This window comes from Tenebrio molitor, chromosome 7 (assembly GCF_963966145.1).
Source record: "Tenebrio molitor chromosome 7, icTenMoli1.1, whole genome shotgun sequence".
In the NCBI taxonomy this organism is placed as follows: Eukaryota; Metazoa; Arthropoda; class Insecta; order Coleoptera; family Tenebrionidae; genus Tenebrio; species Tenebrio molitor.
Window position 1 is genome coordinate 11923466 of NC_091052.1, and position 21794 is coordinate 11945259.

Consider the following 21794-nt stretch of genomic DNA (forward strand, 5'->3'; position numbering starts at 1 on the left):
CATATGGTTTAAACCACCCGACCGGGACCGCCCGGGATCAAAATTCGAGGGTGCCGTAAATTGGTTTCTGCTAGCTAAAACCCGGACTGAAAAACACTTTACACCAAGTAGCAGGTGGTAAATGATCCAAAAAATTTGGATTAAACCAGCACTGAAACCGGGCCTAAGGCACTGAAAAACACGCACTGTTTAAAATTTTGGTTAGGTAACTCAAAAATTAACCCACGACTGAAATAGCGGGATTAAGTAATTAGAATTCACCAAGCTGGACTTCATACAGTCACAGAAAGAAATAAGCACATCTCAATAACGTTAGATTTTTATTTTTCAAAAGATGTATACCTACATATTAGGAAATAAATAATTCTCAATCTCTGCCACTGTCCGGTGAAGATTCGGAGCTGGAAGAGGATAATCTGTAACAATTATTATAAATGAGCAATCTTAAAATGAAAACTATTGTTTGGTTTTTCTTACAATTCCATACCCAGTGCCCGAGTGCCCGACATCTTTATAGTGGTATGATTTCCACTATGATTAACGTCCGTGTTTCTGTGTAAATTAGTGGTAATGTAATCAATATAGATCACTCTTTCACTGGCCGTAACTTGCAGCCTTGTAAAGTAAGTAAAATTGTTCAAAGTATGTATTGTATGTATGTACTATGGCGGACAATAAATTTAGGCCGGCAAATTTCTGACATTTCAAAAAAGTCAATGCAAGCGACCATTTATTGTCATTATGACTGATGTGTCAGTTTGTCAAACTGAAGGTTTTCAAGCTGTTTGGCGTTTCTTTCGCCTTTTTCGTAACTTACAGTCTTACAGATCATGACGCACTAGCATAACTGATTTGTAGGTAGTAGCACTTCTCTCTGGTGCACGTTTCTTTTCCCAATTTTAATTTTGATTATCGCTGTCACGATGACAAAAATCGAAAATGGGGTTAGTTGAACATAATGCCAGCTTCACATTTTGATGTCAACTCAATGACAGGCCGGCCTAAATTTATTGTCCGCCATAGTACTATTGGGGACAAATTACTTTGGTCGTCAAAGTCAGTTGACTGACATAAAGTTGTAAAGCAAGCATTAGGACGGTTAACCTTATTTTTTACTACTGTCAACCACTGTCACTGTCAAACTCATCATTGCAAAATGTTAAATACCGAAAATGGACAACTGAAGGAGATATTCCTAGGAGGAAAAATTGAAAAGGTTTCCACAAGGTAATTTGGCCCATGGACAATCCCCCAGAAACAAGGGAGATGATTCTAAATTTTTGAATGGTGGAAGGTGCCATATTTTTGACAAGTGAAAAGTCAATAATTTGAAATTGTCATCACTATTGACTTGACGTTAATGCTTGGTTTACATTAATTTGTTTTGAAGCAAAAGCAATGATGACCAAAGTATTTTGTCCCCAATAGTATGTATGGATGTATTTTGTGTTCTAAAATAATTAGGGGAGCCAATATCCGAGGATTTTTACTTTTACACGTAAAGTGCCTATGTACCAAAATCCATTCTACACCCGGCTTTTTTTGATTAATAAATGCGTTGCTTTAATACATACAAGAATAAAATTGTTTTTTTTTATTATTTGCCTAAAACGCAGTTTTTTGAAATAAATCGTATTTATTTTTTTATTTAAAGTAAAAAAATAGAATACGATTTATTTCAAAAAAGGTAAAATTCACTTTTGTTAACATTGAATAAGTATAAGTTTTTTAAAATTCCCGGTTCTTCTCACTAGTTCTAGTTCTAAAGGGGTGAGGGCGTCTGTCGCCAACAAACTATAGCAAACTACTAAGGTCAAACTGTGATCTCTGGTCAAATTATCTATGGCCAAACTACATGTGTCTGCCTCTCTCGTTTACTATTTCTCTCTGAAATAAATAGAGTTCTGTATCGAGGATAACCTCTATAACCTAATTATAATCATTGATACTTTATATTCCATTATTCTGGTAAGTATGTAATTAATGTTTCAATAAATCTATTTACTGGCGTATTTTATTTTATGTTGGACACACAGCTTTCATTTAATATAATTTCACAACTCAATATGCTGTCGCGAGCAAAAAATTCTGGTCGTCAATGTCATTTCAAAATTTGGTTGGATTGACACAAATTAAAAATTTTTACCTGCCTGATTAGGCCCACGTCAACAAAGTATCAAAAAATTAAATAATTAATGTCAGTTAATGTCATGGTGATAGGTTATGATTTTACGATCGTTTTACAATAGAGCATTTTCCATTGCGTCGAAACTCAAAACATGATTTTGTCGATCAGTTTTTTTGCTCGCGACAGTACAGTTGGCTTCAAAAAAAAAAACAGGAAATTAAATTTGACCTAATGTGCATTGGAAATTTAATTTGTCAATTTGTGTGTGTTTGACAATAGTATTTCTGACACATAGTGCAGTTTTTTAACCAAAATTCTAAAAGGCCGTTTCAAACTAAAAATTTAATAAAATCTGACACAACTTTTTCTGACAGTTCCCGTTTTTTTTTTAAGCCAACCGTACCTACCTTTCCAAATACAATCCTTGTTTTCCCAATTTGTTTATCACACAACTCTTTTCTAAAATTTAAATTGAAAAGAAACGAATATAATTATTTATTATTATACTAAGGACAACGTTTTATCTGCCCCGCCCATTACATTTTCTTAGTTACCAATCAAATAGGTTGTTAATACGATCATTACGATCTGATTTACACAGAAAAAAAATTCTGACATTCGAATTGCCTTAGTGACATTTTATTTTTTAAAACTTAAAACAATAATTGTGGACTTGACAGTAAAATCCTAACCTTAAGTTTTTTACGTGGCAAATGTGATGAAAAATGTATACAGATTAAATCTGGCTTTGATTTTCATTGGTCAATTTATTTTTCATAGGTTGGTAATACTGTTGTTGGTTATTCTGCAGTTAATGTGGTAGTTGACATAAACATAGGCGTACTCGCCTATTTGACACAATTTGTTAATACACAAATTGACGTACGGACGCCAATGTGATTGATTAACATAGGTATCAGGTTTGTCAAAGTAATTTATGAAAATTTAAAAAAAAGTCACATTCATTTGTTGTCACCCGGTATGGTTGGTAATGCAACACTTTTAGTCTCCATTTAGATACACCCATGTAGCTCTACATTCTTCAATCAATTTTATATATACAGGGTGAAACATGTTGAAAATAAGTTTGTTTTTTTTCTTGTGGCCCATTTGAAAACTTCCTAATAGAGAATAAGTCATACAGCAATTACAGTACGCTTTGTGTTCCGTATAAATTAATGTTATCTTTTGTGTTATGTCATTTTGGTTTATTATCTACAAAAAGAAGTTTTCGTTGTTGCTGAAGCGTGTTTTGACGGAACGAAGGATAATTGGTATTGGTAAGGGCATATTGTTTTCGCAGAGAATGACTAGTTCTGCGATCGTACAGTATGTGGTAGTCCGAGGAGACCTCTTGAAGGAACTGGGTTGGCCCGTGGGGGCGGTAATCGCGCAGGCTTGCCACGCCGTCACCGCAGTAACGCACCTATTCCACGATGACGTCCACGTCCAAGCGTACCTAAAAGATCTGGACAACATGCACAAAGTCGTCTTAGAGGCTCCCAACGAAAGCAGCTTAATCGAACTAAAAGACCGCCTCACCGAAAACAACGTAAAACACAAACTGTGGATCGAGCAGCCCGAAAACATACCTACTTGTCTGGTCGCAAAACCTTACCCCAAAGAAGAAATCCAGAAGCATTTCAAGAAATTCAAACTCTTCAAATCGTAGTTTTGAAACAATTTATTAAAAAGATTCTGTTGGCTCAATAACTTAAATTTGTTACATTTTGTACACAGAATTGAATAAAGCTTTGCATTTGTACTATTCTTTTTACGTAACCAGTTTCGGCAGTCTCGGCTTTGACGGCAGCAGCAAAAGGACGATGATCAATGCTGAAAGACAAAATAAACATGGCGTCTATACCCACGTGGTACTTACCGAGGTGATCTGCGGCGACGAAATAAAACAAATAATCACAGACATTGTAGATCAGGGGTCCCACAATATTGGTCCCTGTCATCGCACCGATTCTTCCGAACATGAGAGACACAGCAAGCGCCATTCCCCTGACTTGCGTCGGGAACAAATCCACCGCGATCGCATTAGTGATTCCGATTCCGGCACCTCCCATCAGAAAGATGCCGATCAAGATTTGGATGAGTCCGTAACCGTAGACAAACTGCGAACACAATCCTGTGATGGTGGTCACCACGACAAACGCGATCATCAGTTTCTTCTTGCCGAAAGTGTTGATGACGCACCCGATAAATAAGTAGATGAAAGCGTAAGCCACCCCCATGATGACCGACACAAGAAAGACTTGAGTTTTCACTTGGTCTTTGCACACTTTATACGACACCTAAAAGGAACATTTAGAACGAAGACAGAGATCGAGTGGTGGACTACCTCAGTCGAGTTGAAACTGTCAAGATCATCTTCTTCCAAAATGGCGTTACAGAGACCTACGTCGTTTTGGGGGTGGTCAATCACGTAGTGCGACATTCTGTTCAAGATTTCTGGATACCACATGACTATTCCTGCGTTTCTGCAAGACACAATTAGCAGTTTGTCGTGTGGAGATTTGTTACCTTACGACGCGAATATTCCAAATTGCAAAAAACACATCATCAGAGTCTTGGTTAGAAGTTCTCCTTTGAACAGCGGGACAGTTTGTTTCCACATGGTCTTCCACATTCCGTAGTCTTTCTTGAAGGGGTCATCGTCACTCAATTCCTCCCAAACAAGCTCGTCGACGCCGTAACTGTCTTCCTCTTTTCTGGTGTTGACAACGTACATCTGTCTCAACACGGTCAGAGCTTCTTTCCTCTTTCCTTGAGTCAACAGAAACTTGGGACTCTCTGGCAGATAGTACAAACACAAAGCGCAGAGCAAACACGGCAAGGTGTAAACGACCAAGAGCACTCTCCACGGTCTGAAGACTATATTGAAGAAAGGAAGATCGACTTTCCAGTCGTCGGGAAGGATCAACCAGGCCAGTCCTGGAAGGTACATGTTTCCGAACGCTACAAACGTCGACATCCAGGATATCACTTTGGGGCGGTAGTGATTGTCGTGGAACTCCCCAGCGTACGCGTAGACCACGGAGGAAGCCCCACCGATGCTACAACACCAATTAATGTTTGCCCAAACGTGGGAAGAATCAACTCACAAGAAACCGTTGATGAAACGGAGCACGATGAAGAGCCATGAAGAAGGGATTATGCTGCAGATTATCGTGGTGAGGGAGCTGATGGACAGACTCACGACTAGAATGTTCTTGCGGCCTCGGGTATCGGCTAAGTAGCCCCACATGTACGAGCTGACCACCACTCCGATGAAGCTGACGGACGAGAGGAGACCTTTTTCCGAAAGAGACAAGTCGAGGTCGCATTGAGCCGCAGGAATGATGAACATCATGCACATTGTTTCTATGATGACGCACATCAAGCCGCCCCCAGTTGCCAGCAAAACGAGGATGTTGAAGAAGCCATAGCCTTGAAAGGGAATTCGTCAGAAGAGAAAATGTGTCGAGTGGAAACTAGTGTGAATTTAAATGGAAATACTTCGGAGTGAAGTGTAAATAGAATTTTATCTCCCAGGACATTATTTTTAAACATTGTAAATTTTCTGTGATTTGTTGCTCTGTGAGTCTAAAGCAAAACGAAAAAATTTGAACGGTGCTATTTGTTTTTCTCGATTTCTATCCGTTTAATTGTTAGGATGGTTGACAAAAGAGTTTGTGAAGAGTCATGTGGAATATTTATCCAAAGTAAGTGACATCTGTGACTTGCGAAATGATTAGGAAACGTAACAGGTCAAGGTCAAGGTTTGACCCTTAATTACACCGTAATTGTATGCTCTACACGTGATAAGCTCGTATTACCTGTCATAGAAATGGCTTTCTCAAAGGGCACTTTCTGCTTCGACTCGTCTTCCTTCGTTATCCTAGCCATGTTTGCAACTCGACACCGACGAGAGTCAACTATCGGAGCCAAGTATTTGTACGTACAATTTTTGAAGCCCGAAGTTATCTTGAAACATCATAAATAATCAAAGAAAACATTATGTAGCATTAAAATGTAGATAAATCGTGTGTTAAGTAAAGAGTGACAGGATTTTCCTTCGTGCGACGTCAAACTCGCACACTCTGACTTGACACTCAATGCAAGCTCTGTTGGTTCAGGACTTTCTTTAAGTCTCTGGATTAGCCCCTGTTTACTCACCAGCCATTCACACTTACGAAAAATAAAAAAATCAAGTTTCATTGTCCATAGAATTTTCTTTGTTTTTTTCAAATGTGTTTTTTAAAAATATGTATTTGTGTGCACAGTAGTAGATATCTCACAAGGTTGTAGAATTGCATCTTTACAAAAACGAGTTTTTTATTGAATTACAAGTGTTCGCATTGAATCGTATTAAATTAACCCAACACAACTTTTTCTACGTTAGAATTGATTCAGTGATTTTTATGTCAACCAATCTCTCGCTGGACAAACTATACCACAAATGATTTGCTGATCAATAACTTATTGCAACGAGCAGTTGCAGAAAATTGTTTTGACAGCTTTTAAAAATGACGCCTTTTTGAATGTGACATTATGTAAATAGGTGGGAAAATCAAATTTCAAATGTGCCAATACTTCTTTAAACGAAAACTGCACCACTTAGATTTCTGCTACGGTCAAGATAATCCTTTTAGATATTATTCAAACACTGCAGAAGGTTTCTGTAAGAAATTTGTAAATCAGTTTGCTCGCAGTGTTCTTATCAGACACTCAGGCAAGACTTCTTAGATGGCGTTAAAGATCTGCGTGGAGGAGTTTGGAATGAAAAAACAGTTTTAAAAAATATAAATATGTATTTTCTTAACATTTACAAACGTGTCTACTCTAGAAAAATTTAAATTAATTATCACAATAAATTAAGTTTGTAAATTACTACTATGTGGAGTTCTTGGGAAATACGAAGACCAGCAAGAGACAAGCTAGAAATAAAAAAATTGTAGCATCACGTGTGACCTACAAGAGGAGTACTTACCCATGAGATTGACAGCGTATAGAGAAAATGTCACTGTACAATTCCACTGCAGCATGATCCCCACCACCGAACTGGAGACTATGCTTCCTATTCTTCCTGCTGTCATAACTAGGCAAACTGCCATACCGCACAGATATGTCGGGATGATGTCGACCATTATCAGATTGATAACAGCGACACAAATGCCTGGCAGGGTCAAAAGAACAATAAAAAGTATGTCGATGGCCACCTTGTCCGTCACGAAGTTCAACAGGACCAAAGAGATCGACGCGATGATCATACAAAGACCTAAAAATTCTCTTTAGCACTATTCACTCGATCTCCATCGATTTATTTACCGAAAAAGTTTCGATTTCCTAGAAAATTGACGACGAACCCCCAAACAACGTAGCTGACCAGATAGGCCACTCCTATGATGATATTCTGTATAAAAACTTGATCGTCCATGCTGTCTTCGATGCATCCTACGAGATCCACCTTTCCGTGGTCGACCGAAGAGAGAGCTTGACACACCGTGACGCTGCTGTTGCCGCTGGCAGAATGCGAAAGCTGATTGATAATGTCGGGGTACCACAACAACACCCCGCTCGACACCGCGAACACCCCCCCTTGCATCAACCCCGACGCCAGCGAGTACTTCAGATGCGGAGGCACGAACAGCGGAGCGATCTGCCCCCAGAAGTCCCTGAGAATGTTCTTCTTGGCCTCGACCTGGAGCAAAACCTTCTCTTGCAAGCTCTCCACGGGGAAGGTGCTCTCGTCTTTGCCAGTGTTGATCGTGTAGATGGTTTTCAAGACTTGGAGCGCCTCTTCGATGTGACCGCTGTGGTACAGATACTTGGGGCTTTCTGGCAGTTTGATGAACGCCAGAGCCGCGATCAGATTGGGGATGCTGATTATGAGCATGAAGAGTCTCCAGGAGTTGAGGGTGAGGCCGAAGATCTGCAAGTTTATGTGTTGGGGGAGGAGGGACCAGCCGAGGCCGGGGAGGCTGATCAGAGCCAAGGCGATGAAGAGGCTCATCCACGCCATCGCCGTCGACCGGTAGATTCTGCTCTGGAATTCGCCGAAGTAGGCGTAGACGATCGCGGAAGGACCCGCGATGCTGCAACAAAACGGGTTCTTTAAGAGGACGCCACTGCAAAATTACAGCTTCTCGGAAGGCTAAATGCGAATTAATTCGAATTAATTAGCTCGTGGGTATCGTGAGAATGCGGCATTTACCCAAAGCACAGCAAATTTACGGCGTTTATTAAGTAAGACGAGTTAAACGGTTCATTAAGAGGTCAAGACGTTTTTATTAAATAAACGTTTGAATTGATGCAAAACAATTTATGCATAACACATTAAATGTGACTGTTGGACTCTTCAAAGAGTAAATGAGATGTAATTCAAATTAATTAGCTTGTGGGTATCGTGAGACTGCGACATTTAGCCAAACCACAGCGAATTCACCACTTTTATTAAATATAAGATGTTAGAACGGTTCATTAAGAGAGAAATTAAAAAATAAAGACGCGAAACAATTTCTTCAAGATGGAGGGCGCTGTTGTCACATGAAATGTGGTGTAACATTTGGTTAAACCAAAGCAAATTTACGACATTTATTAAGTAAAAGAAGTTGAAACGGTTCATTAATTAAGAGATCAAGTCGTTTTTATTGACATGATGATTTTTCCAAGATAGGGGGCCCTGTTGTCACACTTAACCTAATTCAAATTAATTAACTCGTGGATGTCGTGAGAATGTACATTTAGCAAAAGCAAAGCAAATTTACAACATTTATTAAGTAAAGAAGTTAAAACGGTTCATAAAAAGATCAAGACATTTTCATTAAACACACATTTGAATTGACACAACTATTTTTCGAAGACAGAGGGCGCTGTTGTCACACAAAATGTGAATGGTGGATCATCGGAAGCTAAATGACAATTAACTAAAACTAATTAGCTCGCGGATGTCGTGAGAATGAAACATTTAGCAAAAGCAAAGCAAATTTACGACATTTATTAAGTAAAAGAAGTTAAAACGGTTCATTAAAAGGTCAAGACATTTTTATTAAACAAACATTTGAATTAACACGCGACCCGAAAACGCAGAATTGGAGCCAATTACTAATTAATATTTTAATTTCTGTTGGTGTTGACGATTCGTCGAGTTTAAATAACAAATAACGCAACACTAAACGGTCAACATGTTGCGAATTAAGTGATTAATTAGAGCCGCAGATTGGTTAATGGAAACGTGACTCGTAATTAACTTCAATCGTTCCAATTTAGCAGAATCGATAGTACGATAATTCCAGAAAGATCTGCTAAATTTGTCTTCATCACAGCTGTAAAAAGTTGTAAAGTCTGCAAATAACTAGTTTTGTTAATTTTTTTTATTAATCCAAACGTTGTAAATTTAATGCTTGTCAAACATTGTTAAATTCTTGATGCAACACGGATTAGTTTTTCATGTTTGCCAAATAATGTGAACATTTTTGGGTCATTTTCTCCGGTTTTTTATTGTCCCGCAAATTTTTCCTTTTGCGGTGAAAGTGTTCTGACTTTCACCACCCCTTCACTGACTAGGAGTGAAGAAATTTCTTGTGACGTCACGGTATTTTTACAAAACGAACTTGTGGAGAAAATGTTTACGTAACGACGTTGCATAATAATAATGTGTTGGCACCACGAGGAAATATTTCGCATCAGCACTTGGCACGTCGAAAAATAAATAATATTGTCTGGGGGGTGTTATTAGTTATTACTCGAGTAGTACTTACAATATTCCGTTGCAGAATCGTAGCACGGCGAAACCCCAGAACGAGGGGGTGAACGCGGCGGCGACGCTGCACAGGAAGGCGAAGATCAGGCTGATCATGAGGACGTTCTTCCGGCCCTTGGTGTCGGAGAGGTATCCCCAAACGCAGCAGCTGCCGGTGATCCCGATGAAGTTCGTCGAGGTCAAGATCCCTTTGGTGTAGGTGTCCAGCTCCAGGTCGCACTCCGCCGAGGGCAGGACGTAGCCGACGGCGTAGGCCTCGCTGTTGACCCCATAGAGAGTCAATCCGCAGACCAATATGAGGGCCAAGTTGTACTTGCCGAAACCTGGAAACGCACCGGTCACACTCGCACTTTCGTCGACTTACTGCTGGACTTACTGGTGTGCTCGAGGGCGGCTTCGAACTCGACGTTCTTGTATTTTTCGGCGCTAATTTTGAACTCATCTGAAACGAGAGGTTGTTAATGAAGGAGACCGACTCGCCACTCGCTATTCACCATATGAGTATTTGTGCTTGTCGCTCATTTCGACCGTTTAATAATGCCTCTTGCCAAATTACAAATGTGGCCGGGTGCACGAAACCGCTCTTTTATTTGAGCAATTTTCAGCCTACTTAAGAGTTCTACTCAGGAAACAATTTAATCCCAGTCACAATTAACTTGATTATCGTAATTAATCGTCGTGTGTGACGCATGCGGTCCATCAAAATTTCACTAAAACGCTATATTTTCGTGTTTGGTCCCTGCCCGAACAACAATGCCGTCACGTTTGTTCAGGTATTTAGCTGTGCAACTATTTGCTCAGAAACGTGATTTTTATTGTTTTGCAACAAAGCAACAGCCGCGAAGAGAGACCTCCGCGCTAATCCCGGCACAAACACCGCTTGTTTGGATGATTGTTTTCGTAATTCCCACGGACTGATCCAGACGAATTTTTAAAAATACAAATATTTTCGTCGCCTTCAAGGCTCACATCAAGGTGGTGAAAAACATAGATGCGCCTCGAAGATTAAGCGACGAACGTTCGAGCGCTCCCTGAATTTATTTTCCGGGCCCGGAGCCGCTCCTTCTCGCCTTTCTACGCCCCTAATAGTCCGGCTATTGTAAGCCAGCCCGAAAGAGCGTTTAAAATCCAACAAAATACAAATTAGTCGTTACATGCCGTTAATAGCCACCTGGATCGTCGTCTGTGCAAGTACAATCGCGAAAATTCACTCCAAAGCTCTTAATTACTGTGAATTTACGAAGCATTCTTGGAAGAGACGGATCGCGCCAGAGCTTCCGATCGAATTCTCGTGAAACCGTTTAATTAGACGACAATCGAGTCGACCCGTTATTAAAGGTAAATAAATTCAATTAATTCCAGCTTATCTGTAAACGTTATCGATTGAGCTTTCCACGCGAGGGGGAGCTTTCACACTTTTCCGAATCTGCTGCGTTCCTGATACCAGAGCTTTTCCGGAAGATACCTAAGCAACCCTTTAAGCTCCACAGGATTCCGGTCTTTGCGAAATTAGACTCGATTGCATCAGTTGCGTAAATTGAAACCGGTTCGCATTTTTTTATTATTTTATCACGATGCAAAATGATGATTGTGTTAAGTGTATTGGAAAATTCTCGATGTGAGGAGTGGCGTACCTAAATATTTGTAAACAGTCAACAACCTGTCGTTTTGAAAGAGTGCATGGGCGGAGACTAGTTAGTACATAGACAGTTGATATCTTAACCAATATATCTTCGCTGTTAAGCATCGTAAAATTATAGGACTTGGACACATTTATTTTTTCATTTTTGCTTACTTTTGAAGATGATGTGTTAATAATTGATGATTATTGAAAATTATTCATTGTGGAGAGTCCCTTGTGTCAGAAATAAATGTTTGCTTCATCTCGTTAAAAATAAAAATGACTGTCCTTGACAACTGAATTTCCTTGCCCAAAACTACTTCATCCCAAAATCTCCTTTTTTTAATTGTTGCTCTCGATATATTTTCTATTATCTTATTTTTATTATAAAATTTATCTTTCTTTGTTTGATCTGTGAATCAAGTGCATCGAGGAATAACTTGCATTTGGAGTCATAGAATGTTGTCTTTCAATATTTTTTCATTATAAATGTCGTTCAACCAGTATCCAAATGTTTTTAACCACATTGTAGGTGGTGTTCTGAATTTCGTAGATAAGATAGGAAACCGTTACCACCGCCAGGTCCAATATTAAAAGATGTTACAAACAAGTGACCGCATTTAAACCATTTATTGCAAAAATAGCTGGACACGTGCTCAAAGAATGAGTTTGAAAAGGAAACATTTTAAACAATCTGCATACTCAATAAATTGTTTTCTTTTCAGATTCCACAAGATGGACGTAGATAATAAATTACTTCTGCAAGACAAAATTTTGTAATAATATTAATTTATGTTTTAAATTGTACAAGCGAGTAATAAAAAATATTCGTTGATATTTCTTATCTACTTTTTTTATTTATAATATAAGATAATGAAGGGCAGGTCCTGCAGAGACCTGTGCTTCCCGGAGTTCGTTTTGTCTCCTTCTACCAGACCGTCACTGTTACCACTTGGCAGCTTAGTACCTACTCGTTTAAGCCAATACATGAGATTTTAATGTTACGAGTACTGTAAAGAGGTTAATGATGAAAATTATAAATGGCCATTGAAACAATTACAACACTCTGGCAAAGATCGTATCTTACTTGATATCTGATTTGACATTTTATAAAATTTGTCACTTCAAGTTTTAACACAGTCCCTGTCATTCCTTTTTTTTTTGGTCTTAATTCGACAAAAATACCAGAGGTCTCGATTGATCTTAAAAACTAAACAAAAATCAATGCCTGATACGGAGCTCTTATTTGATTTTTGAAAATGTCAAGTTTATTTCAGATGAAAATTGCCTTGCAGAGATTATAAGCACGCCCATAGTTGTGAAATGTTTGCTTCATCTCGTTAAAAATAAAAATGACTGTCCTAACTGAATTTCCTTGTCCCCAAAACTACTTCATCTCGAAGTATCCTTTTTAATTATTGTTCTCGAAGGATCGACATCTTAATGTTGCCTTGATGATTAATACAGCTTCTAGATTTTATGGTATTAACGACGACACACCTAGTTTTATTACCGATTGTATTAAAAATGTTTATTAGGTGATAAGTTTTTCATGGTTTTTATTTTCAAAATGTTTCCGTATTATTTTATTAATTATTTTTATTTAGTTTAAGTTTTTGTATGCATACTCTCATGTTTAAGGCGAGTCGATCACCATAATATACCCCAAAATAAAAATTTAAATTATTTGTATACATCAGCAATATCCGAGGCATTAATAGTATATTAAAGAACGAGTTTTATAAGGGTTGATTTGGCGCACGAGTTCCAGGTGTAGAAAACGACCCGTAGGGGAGTTTTGTATGGAACGAGTGCGCCAATGCCCTTATAAAACAAGTTTTTTATGTTATTTTTTAGAATTTGCTCCCTTGTTTTAATTTTTAAATACAAAAATTAAATTTTCAAATTCTAGGGAATTTTGTATTAATTGGTAATTCAAGGTAACGGATGCAACTACATCTGCAACATATGTTAAAAAGTAGAGTTTGAACATTAATATTGGAAGTTTTTTGGTGTAAATGACAATAATACACTGAAATATTGATAAAAATTTTCTTAGAGATCTATATTAAACTACGAGTGCTTTAAGAGATAGCCATAAACGACTCCAAATTGAACACAACAATAGACCTATTAGAGACGCAGATTCTAAAAAATACTTATTTTAGTATTTGCGTCTCTAATAGGTCTATTATTGTATTCAGGTTGGAGTCGTTTATGGCTATCATTTTTTAACATCTGTTGCAGATGTAGTTGCATCCGTTACCTTGAATTACCAATTAATACAAAATTCCCTAGAATTTGAAAATTTAATTTTTTTATTTAAAAATTAAAACAAGGTAGCAAATTCTAAAAAATAATATAAAAAACTCGTTTTATAAAGGCATTGGCGCACTCGGCCCATAGAAAACTCCCCTACGGGTCGTTTTCTACACTTGGGACTCGTGCGCCAAATCAACCCTTATAAAACTCCTTCTTTAATATACTATTATATGTACAACCGGTGTATAAAGCACTACTTCTTTTAGAAATAAGAAGATTACACGCACGAGCGCAGTTATTTTTTTTATTTTATTTTTACGCATTCCCACACGTAAAAAGTGCTTTGTAGTCTGTACACAAATTGCATACATAAATGTTTGCAAGACCATTGCTTCCGTAAAATAAAATTATTACCTACGCAAAAAATAATTAATTAATCTTCAAAATATGAATTGGGCAGCCAACTTAAAAGTTAAAAGCTGTCACGATGTTGAAGTGTACCCATTTGGAGTTCTTTTACAATTATTTTCATAATATTAGTGAATATGATATGATGATAAAGCAACGTCAAGTGTTCTACCAGAAATTTATTTTGTATTTTGTATTTCTGTCAAATGAAGCAAAATTTGGTAAAGTGCAACTCCACTAATGTGTGAAACAAAGTTTCCCAAACTGTGAAATAACAGTATATTATTGTACTAGTTTAATAACAGGGTCTATTATAGAACTAGTGCTACAATGCCTCTTATTATTGTTATTTGTACCATTTATTTAAAAAATATATACAGAAAATATTTTTTAAATGCACTCCATAGTATCTAGGGAGTTTTGATAGCAATAAATGATGACACTGGCAACCCATTGTCAAAATCGTGAAATAAAAATAATTGACGAATTTGATTCGTTTGGGAAAACTTTATTGTCGAAGTTGTTTTCGTTTTTCAAATCACATAAAGTTCAGGTGTTTATAATTCAAATGTCGTTTAGTAATTTGATACAAGAAGCAATAATTCCTGCTACTCGTAAAAACTAAAATTTTACCAAAAATATGTAGTTTCACTGTAGGATCTGTTACAAAACTATTTCCAATGTTACAGTAAGTCCATTATAAAATAGTTATTTGTACAACTATAGTAAAAATAATGTAAGAAGAAGTGGCAAAAATGCGAACTAATGAATGTTCCTATGGTAATGAGCAAAAATTTTGAAACTACATTCAAAACAATAAATCTACATTTAAGACGTTGTCATTCATTTAAATAATTCAAACTCTAAATTTTCTTTTTTGCAGGATGTCGAAAAGGTAATAAACTTTAAAAATGTATATGTTCGATAAAAAACAGCCACACAATTTACTATAAAACTAAAAAAGTTGTTTTGAGTGTACTTACAAAAATATTAGCCCCACTGTCAAATTTGACATGAATTTGCAGTTTGATTGACGAGGGCGGAGTCCGAGTAATCAAGCAAATGAGTGAAAAAAGGAGACTTATATAACATGTTGTGTACGACATTTTTTTGCTTGTTGTTGTAAGTTGAGAAATTTGGCCTAAAAGGATTTACCTATGCAAAATAAAAAAAAGTAGGTAAGTATGTTTTGACAATAATCTCTAAGGAGATGGAATAAAATGATGAAAACAAGTACTACTTTCATTACGATTATTCGTTAAAAAAAGTGCTACTTTCATTATGATTTGCAAAAAAAGTAGAAAAACCTTTTTTGCCTATTTTAGACGCACAGTGTTGATTGAAAACCAACTTTTTTATGGTGAAGAATTTAAAAAAATGAAGTTCATGTGATTTGAATCTCGTAAATTACGATTAACGGAAAATGATTAACTGTCTTCTCAACCCGATCAGCTGGCACTGGAAGTTTGACAACGTCGGTTTTACAGACTAGCTGCGAAAATGTTTTTTTCTTTTGTTGCCCCACACATTTCCTTTCTCCACATCACCATTGTGGTTTTTAATCTTCCATTAATCCAAAATCGTTCATTTTTGGACACATTCTTTCAAATACTTTTTATGTTTTACGTCAACAGATTACTTGCAACGTTGCCATATCTAATCTACTTTACACAAATGCTAACTCTAATCAAATAAGTTGTAAACATTAATTTTCAACCATTTCAACATTTAAAACCCCAATCATCACTCGAGGTAGAAGGCAACAAAATAAAGATAATTATCCTAGATGTCCTCATACATAACAATATTTTGCGTAACATGCATTAATGTAGATTCGTTTTGATTAGCGAGTTTCTTGTGGGGAATGAACATTGTTGTTACTTGTGGAGGGTGCAATTCGTCTCCGGCACTGGTCTAATTCGTCGGAGTGAATCGTTCAATATTGGTTCTGTTGGGAAAACAAATTTCCTCAAGAAAAATGAGTCTAGTCGACCAACCCCATTTGTGCGTCTCGTTCAAACCGCTGATGGTTCAGTTATTATTTATGTTTGGATCGTTGCCCAATAGATATTTTTATTGCGAAAAGAATGCCATCATGGGTTTGTTAATTGCGTCGGTATGGTCGAGGGTAGCGGGCAGGTCATGTGCGAGTCTGTGGATTTCGACCGGGCCATCCACCTCACAGGTATCTGCACATATTCTTTTTATCGTTTTTATTGCGTCAGCTTCCAGGCTACGGTAAATTCCACTACGAGGCTTTCACGGCTTGTGCGATTTGCATAATCAGCGTTGGCTTCCAGAACGGCTTGTCTGCCTACATCTTCCCCGCAGCGCAGTGCGAACTCCACCTCACCTCTTTCCAGCTCAGCCTGCTCAACGTGTGCTTTTTGGCCGGTGGCGCCGCCAGCAGCTTCCTCTGGGGCGCCCTCGCGGACTCCAAGGGCCGCAGGACCATCTTGGTCTCGGCCCATCTCCTCAACTCCTCCGTTACGCTCGTCTGCGCCACCAACCGCTCGGTCACCGCCTTGATCGTTTGCCGGTTTGTGAACGGCGTCCTAATCGGAGGCCCCGGCAGCATCATCTTTTCCTATTTGGCGGAGTTCCAACCCCCTAACTTCCGCGCTTCCGTCATCTGCTACTCGGGGATCTTCTTCACCTCGTCCTGGCTGCTCTTGCCGCTCTTCGCCTGGCTCATCTTGCCGATCGAGCTCTCCGTCGCGTGGGGGCCCTTTTTCACGCTCACCTCGTGGAGGCTGTTCATGATCATCTTAGTCCTGCCCGAAGTGGTGGCGGGGTTGTGGTTTCTGCGGCTGCCCGAAAGTCCTAGATTCTTTGTGGCCAAGGGAGACCCCAGGAAAGCTCTCGTTGTTTTGAGGAGGATGTTCGCGGTCAACACGGGACGCCAGGCGAAGGATTTTCCGGTGAGGAATTTGCTCGAGGACGTCAGGATCGAGACCAGGATTAGGAATAATCTGCAGTGTCGGGGTAAAACGGTCAAAGCTTTGCAGGAGATGGGCGCACAGTTCAGGAGGTTGTTCAGGGCCCCCTTGCTCTACGTCACGATGCTCACCACCAGTATTATGTTTACCAATATGTTCGGGTACGTACGATTTGCAAATATTATTGGTAAGTTTTTCACAAATGAAAAAAATATATTTTTTATGCGAGTCGTATTTTTTATTGGAAGCTTTTCAACTGACTTAGCCTATTTGTTAAAGTGTTGAAATTTAAATTTCATAACAAAAAAACAATGATTATAGTGTTTTGGTGAGACGTCATTCATAAGACGCTCGTCACGTGTTATTATACATGTGTTGTCTGATACTGTGTTAGTTTGCAGTCTTAAGCAATGACGTGTCGTGGGTTGATCATTTGGAACAACGGTAAATGTTTCCTTTGTTTTTTTTTTATTTTTTTTGTATCGTTTTGAAAAAAAAAATGAAAAATTGGTGCACATCCATATTCCCAAAAGAAGTTTCTTACAGCTAGTTATTTCTTAATCGTTTTTTTTATATCTTTTATGCCTGAAGCAGACAATTTTGGAAATTATAGCAAAATTGGTCGTTTACAAAATTTGTTTTTAATGTTGAGCAACAAATAAACTGTCCCGTCATCAAATAGTTGTTTTCAATGTTGTTAACGACTCGTTAAATTTCCTAAGGTCCCCTATTTTGACGATTATTGATTTTCAAATTAAACATTAAACTGTTTCAAATTTACGTATCTTGAGTTGGTAATGACGCAAGATTATGACCGACCTGTCCTACATTCCTATAAATTTATAATTTATTATTTATTTATATTTTTAATGTCAATGTCGCGTTATTATAGGTATTCATTAAAATTTCAATGTCAGTGTGTTGTTAATTCGTTTAGAAAAATCCTAGAATTAATTAAAATTTGAAGAAATGTTCCAAATTATTAAATGATCTCGAAAAGTAGAGTTTTGTAATAAAAGTACATACGATAACATGAGACAGAATCACTAGAATGTCAAGTTTTCAATTATATGTATTTATATACAAGGATTAATAATTAATAATTAATAGTTATTAAGGTATCAAGGGTGTTATAAGTTTGATAACATGCGAGGTTGGCAGAGTGAAACCCCAGGGCCTGTGGCCTGAGGGGTTGCACACAGATCGAGGGCGTATCATAATAACCCTGTATATTTTGAAATTATATTTTTGTCCTTCAAATTTTGCGTTCGAAACTTGATATTTTTTTATCTATGATCGTGTAAAAAGTAGGCACTTTTCACACTAAAAATCGTTGTCAAAGTTGACGTCTAGTGAACTGACGGAATCGTGCCATAATAGTAGGTATATTAAAAGACAAGTTTCATAAGACCAGTCTTGAAGCACGAATTCAAGATTAAAAAACGAGTGGCGTAGCCACGAGTTATTTTAAAGAATGAGTGCTTCAAGGTCTTATGAAACGAGTTTTTTATACTATTTTTTGTAATTTGCCCTTTTTAAGCCGTTTTTAAACAAAAATGTTTACTTTCCTCGATTTAGGGATTTTCGTGGCGGTTGGTAATGTCTTAATTTTAAAAGTGAAAATTTAATCAAGTCTTCAAAGTCGCCTTTTGTTTTATCCAAATTCTGTCACAAAACACGAATATGAAAGATAATCTTTCATGTACGCCCGCTGGAATACGTGAAATTCCCAAAAATACGGTCGCGAATTTGTTGCTTGATAAATTCTGATAAGTAATTCTTTGCACATTTTGTAATTTAAACTGACACGCATGACGAATCAAGTTTTGCCAACCCAAACATTTTCGTAAAATGTTCGGTGAAATAATGGCTATAAGGACATCCCAGATGATGACGTCGCGTGCGTTAATATGTCTATTACAGAATCAAAATGGAGGCAAATTACAAAAAACTTTTAGTGCACGCTTTTATGGTACAGATACGAACTGTCAGATTACAACAATACAATTTGTTGGAAACATTGTTTAGAAGTAGGTTGCTAAACGACGTGGTTCTCAAACGACTTTGGTTATTCATAAAAATAAATATTGAATCAATAATAATTATTTTAAACAAATCTATGTTGAAACCGGTGCGATGATCTCACGATCGTAGATAAAATATTGTAAGACATATCTACGTGTAAAAAGTTCCTTTGTTGCACTCACATCCTTTAAAATACTCCCTCGTGCCTCGGTCGTATTTTAAAACCGTTCGTGCAATAAAGGATAACTTTTTACACTTATATATTAAATAATTAGTTATTAAAACGGAAGTAATACCACAATCACATACCGTAAACATCAAGTTTGAAAAATATAAATGAACTAAACAAACTCAAGGGAAGCAATATGATGGTATAATGTACGAAGTAATTCTAAAGTTTGGCAACATTTTCTGAAATATATTTGCATCTTATGAGTAAGAATAAAATTGGAAAAAGAGTTAATATTTACGCTCTTCCTATTTATCTTGCGATTATAGCTTGAAAAAATCGTTTATTCTTTGTTTACCATCTTTTTATCTCCGAAACTTTGCATCCACGTGAGTTTTTGCTGAGTATCTGCGGCGTCGTAATTTTTACGAAAAAAAACTTTAAAAGGAATTGAAAATGTCATTTTCGTCTAATATAAGTACACACAAAGAGATAAATCTGACGCTAATTTAGTTCACAGTTTAAATAATTACAATACACTAATTAAAATAAACTTTTTCAGCGTAATTTATAGTGATACTGCACTGACAGAGGAAATTTTCTAAAACTAACACATTTTCTTGAATATGTTTATATTGGGTAGTCAGATATCAAACCGAAATACATTTTCTTTGTTTTGTTGTGGACACAGCTCAGTTCATTGCCTTAACGTGACAAAATCCCCAAATAAATCACCTCACGCGATGTCACAAAATAATAGCAGAAATTGTTGGGCATTAGTGCGACAGTCGGCAAACACCGCTTAAAAATAGACCTTAAATCAGATAATATTGTCTTTGTAGGGTGTTCGGCCTTGGCTGGTGGCTCCCCGAGCTCTTCGTCAGATTCGAGCGCTTCCACACCCTCCACCCCAACACCACTGCCACCGTGAAAGAGCTCGCCCTCTTGACCCCACCCAACAGCTGCAAGCCCTCTTTCGACGCCGCCGTCATCCAGAGCACCGTCGTCATGGGCATCGCCTCCCTCTTGGCCAACACTCTCTCCGGTTTCTTTGCCGGGAGAGTCTCCCTCAGGGTGATTCCTTGCACCACCATGCTCTCGGGGGGCGTCAGCGCCGCCCTCATCTACTGGCTCACCTCCTCGTGGCAGAATTTGATCGTCGCTTCCATCTTTCAGTCGACGATGGTCACGGCCAATATGACGATCGGCAGCGTCGTCGTCGAGCTGTTCCCCACGAGCGTGGGGGCGATGGCGATCTGCTTGACCATGTGCGCCGGCAGGATGGGAGCCATGCTCAGCAATCTAGTTTTTGGGTTGCTGATGGACGACCACTGTGAAATTCCCATTTTTGTGGTCGCCGCCAGTGTGCTGGTGGGGGCAGGACTTTGTTTTTTTATTCCTGCCGGTGCCCAAGACAAGTACAAAAGTGGGAACGGGTGCGGCCAACGCCAAATCGAAGTTGCCGTCGTGTCCACTTTCGACACAAAATTATAGTCGCAATGTCGGAATAAACGGACTTGTACTACTTTTATTTATTAAACGATTTATCTACTTTTGCGTTGTTTTTGTGTGAAAATCTCACTGACGAAAATTTTCAATATTGCCACGTTTCCCATGACTTAAGACATAGATAAGCTACTAGTTGTCAAAAATTGTCGTAAAGCGTTTAACGGTGTAGTAAGTTTTGATAAAGACATACCCAGTGATCGCGAAACTAGAAACAATAGCATTTTTGAACAGTGCTAAGAAAGTTCGATGAACTAAGACTAAGAGGTCGTGCCTGGTGCATGCCATACTAACTGCACTTATTACTCATTGATAAGTGAATAACAGTAATAATCTCGCGAACGCGACGCAATTTAATAGTTATTATAACGCAATTGGCAAAGAATTTATTACTTAACCTTCGACCAATATATTCTTCGTGCCTCAACACGACCGAATCTGATTTTGTCTGTCCTTTAAAACTGTAACGCAGGACAGCACCCACTGCTGTCGCCCTATTTATGTGACAGATGGCGAATATCATGAAGGGGTAGACAGACTGATATCGATCCGTGATGAATGGAAAAATTCCTCTCTTCTCCTGTCGTCCTGATAAAACTTTTCCCCGGCGTCGTGACGCTCCGGCGTCCAAGATGACGGAGCTTCCGGAATCAAAACGACACCAGCGCTACCTAACGACCAAAATCGAGACACACCTGTCATCTTTTTTTCTTTGTCATTTTTGTGTTCGCTCAACAAAGATAAATTGTTTATGCACGAGCGGGTGCAAATGTTGACAAAAGTGCAGTAAACATGCACGCGATTATCTCTATTGTTCCAACAAAAATCTTCAGCAAATTCAAAATAAAAAATGAAGGTGTTTTGTTTATTTGATCACGTGACCGCTCTACTGACCTTCGGTGGTAGATTAGAGAAAACCTGCATACAATGGCTCGTAACGCATTAAACTGTTGATTTAAACAGAAAAAAAATCAGTTTTTATA

The 21794-nt window shown here is 38.0% G+C and overlaps 4 protein-coding genes and 1 long non-coding RNA gene across 9 annotated transcripts; 2 read left to right on the plus strand and 3 right to left on the minus strand.

Moving 5' to 3' along the window:
• Positions 1–301: 301 nt before the first annotated feature.
• On the minus strand, positions 302–615 carry LOC138134877 (uncharacterized). Its single transcript, XR_011160832.1, has 2 exons — positions 478–615; positions 302–416 (listed from the first exon to the last, which is right to left on the minus strand). It is a non-coding gene; the product is annotated as an uncharacterized lncRNA (long non-coding RNA).
• On the plus strand, positions 496–3893 carry LOC138134876 (putative peptidyl-tRNA hydrolase PTRHD1). Of its 4 annotated transcripts, none has more exons than XM_069053459.1 (2): positions 496–623; positions 3432–3893. In XM_069053459.1, exon 2 carries the CDS (start codon positions 3435–3437, stop codon positions 3798–3800), a length of 366 nt encoding a protein of 121 aa, XP_068909560.1. In that variant the 5' UTR covers positions 496–623; positions 3432–3434; the 3' UTR covers positions 3801–3893. The 4 variants fall into 4 exon arrangements, with proteins under 4 accessions (XP_068909560.1, XP_068909557.1, XP_068909559.1 ...); XM_069053456.1 differs by lacking the exon at positions 496–623 and adding an exon at positions 1807–1968; XM_069053458.1 differs by lacking the exon at positions 496–623 and adding an exon at positions 2025–3048.
• Positions 3798–6178, minus strand: LOC138134875 (synaptic vesicle glycoprotein 2B-like). The gene is made up of 6 exons (XM_069053455.1): positions 5956–6178; positions 5242–5566; positions 4666–5193; positions 4479–4617; positions 4011–4431; positions 3798–3964 (listed from the first exon to the last, which is right to left on the minus strand). Exons 1-6 carry the CDS (start codon positions 6023–6025, stop codon positions 3903–3905), a joined length of 1545 nt encoding a protein of 514 aa, XP_068909556.1. The 5' UTR covers positions 6026–6178; the 3' UTR covers positions 3798–3902.
• A 732-nt stretch (positions 6179–6910) lies between these two features.
• Positions 6911–21050, minus strand: LOC138134558 (synaptic vesicle glycoprotein 2A-like). 2 transcript variants are annotated; one of them, XM_069052897.1, is made up of 6 exons: positions 21005–21050; positions 10258–10323; positions 9880–10204; positions 7448–8214; positions 7110–7397; positions 6911–7056 (listed from the first exon to the last, which is right to left on the minus strand). In XM_069052897.1, exons 1-6 carry the CDS (start codon positions 21033–21035, stop codon positions 7013–7015), a joined length of 1521 nt encoding a protein of 506 aa, XP_068908998.1. In that variant the 5' UTR covers positions 21036–21050; the 3' UTR covers positions 6911–7012. The 2 variants fall into 2 exon arrangements, with proteins under 2 accessions (XP_068908998.1, XP_068908999.1); XM_069052898.1 differs by lacking the exon at positions 21005–21050 and adding an exon at positions 10376–11821.
• LOC138134943 (synaptic vesicle glycoprotein 2B-like) lies at positions 16291–20858 on the plus strand. The gene is made up of 3 exons (XM_069053548.1): positions 16291–16357; positions 16405–17272; positions 20148–20858. Exons 1-3 carry the CDS (start codon positions 16291–16293, stop codon positions 20797–20799), a joined length of 1587 nt encoding a protein of 528 aa, XP_068909649.1. The 3' UTR covers positions 20800–20858.
• Positions 21051–21794: the final 744 nt, after the last annotated feature.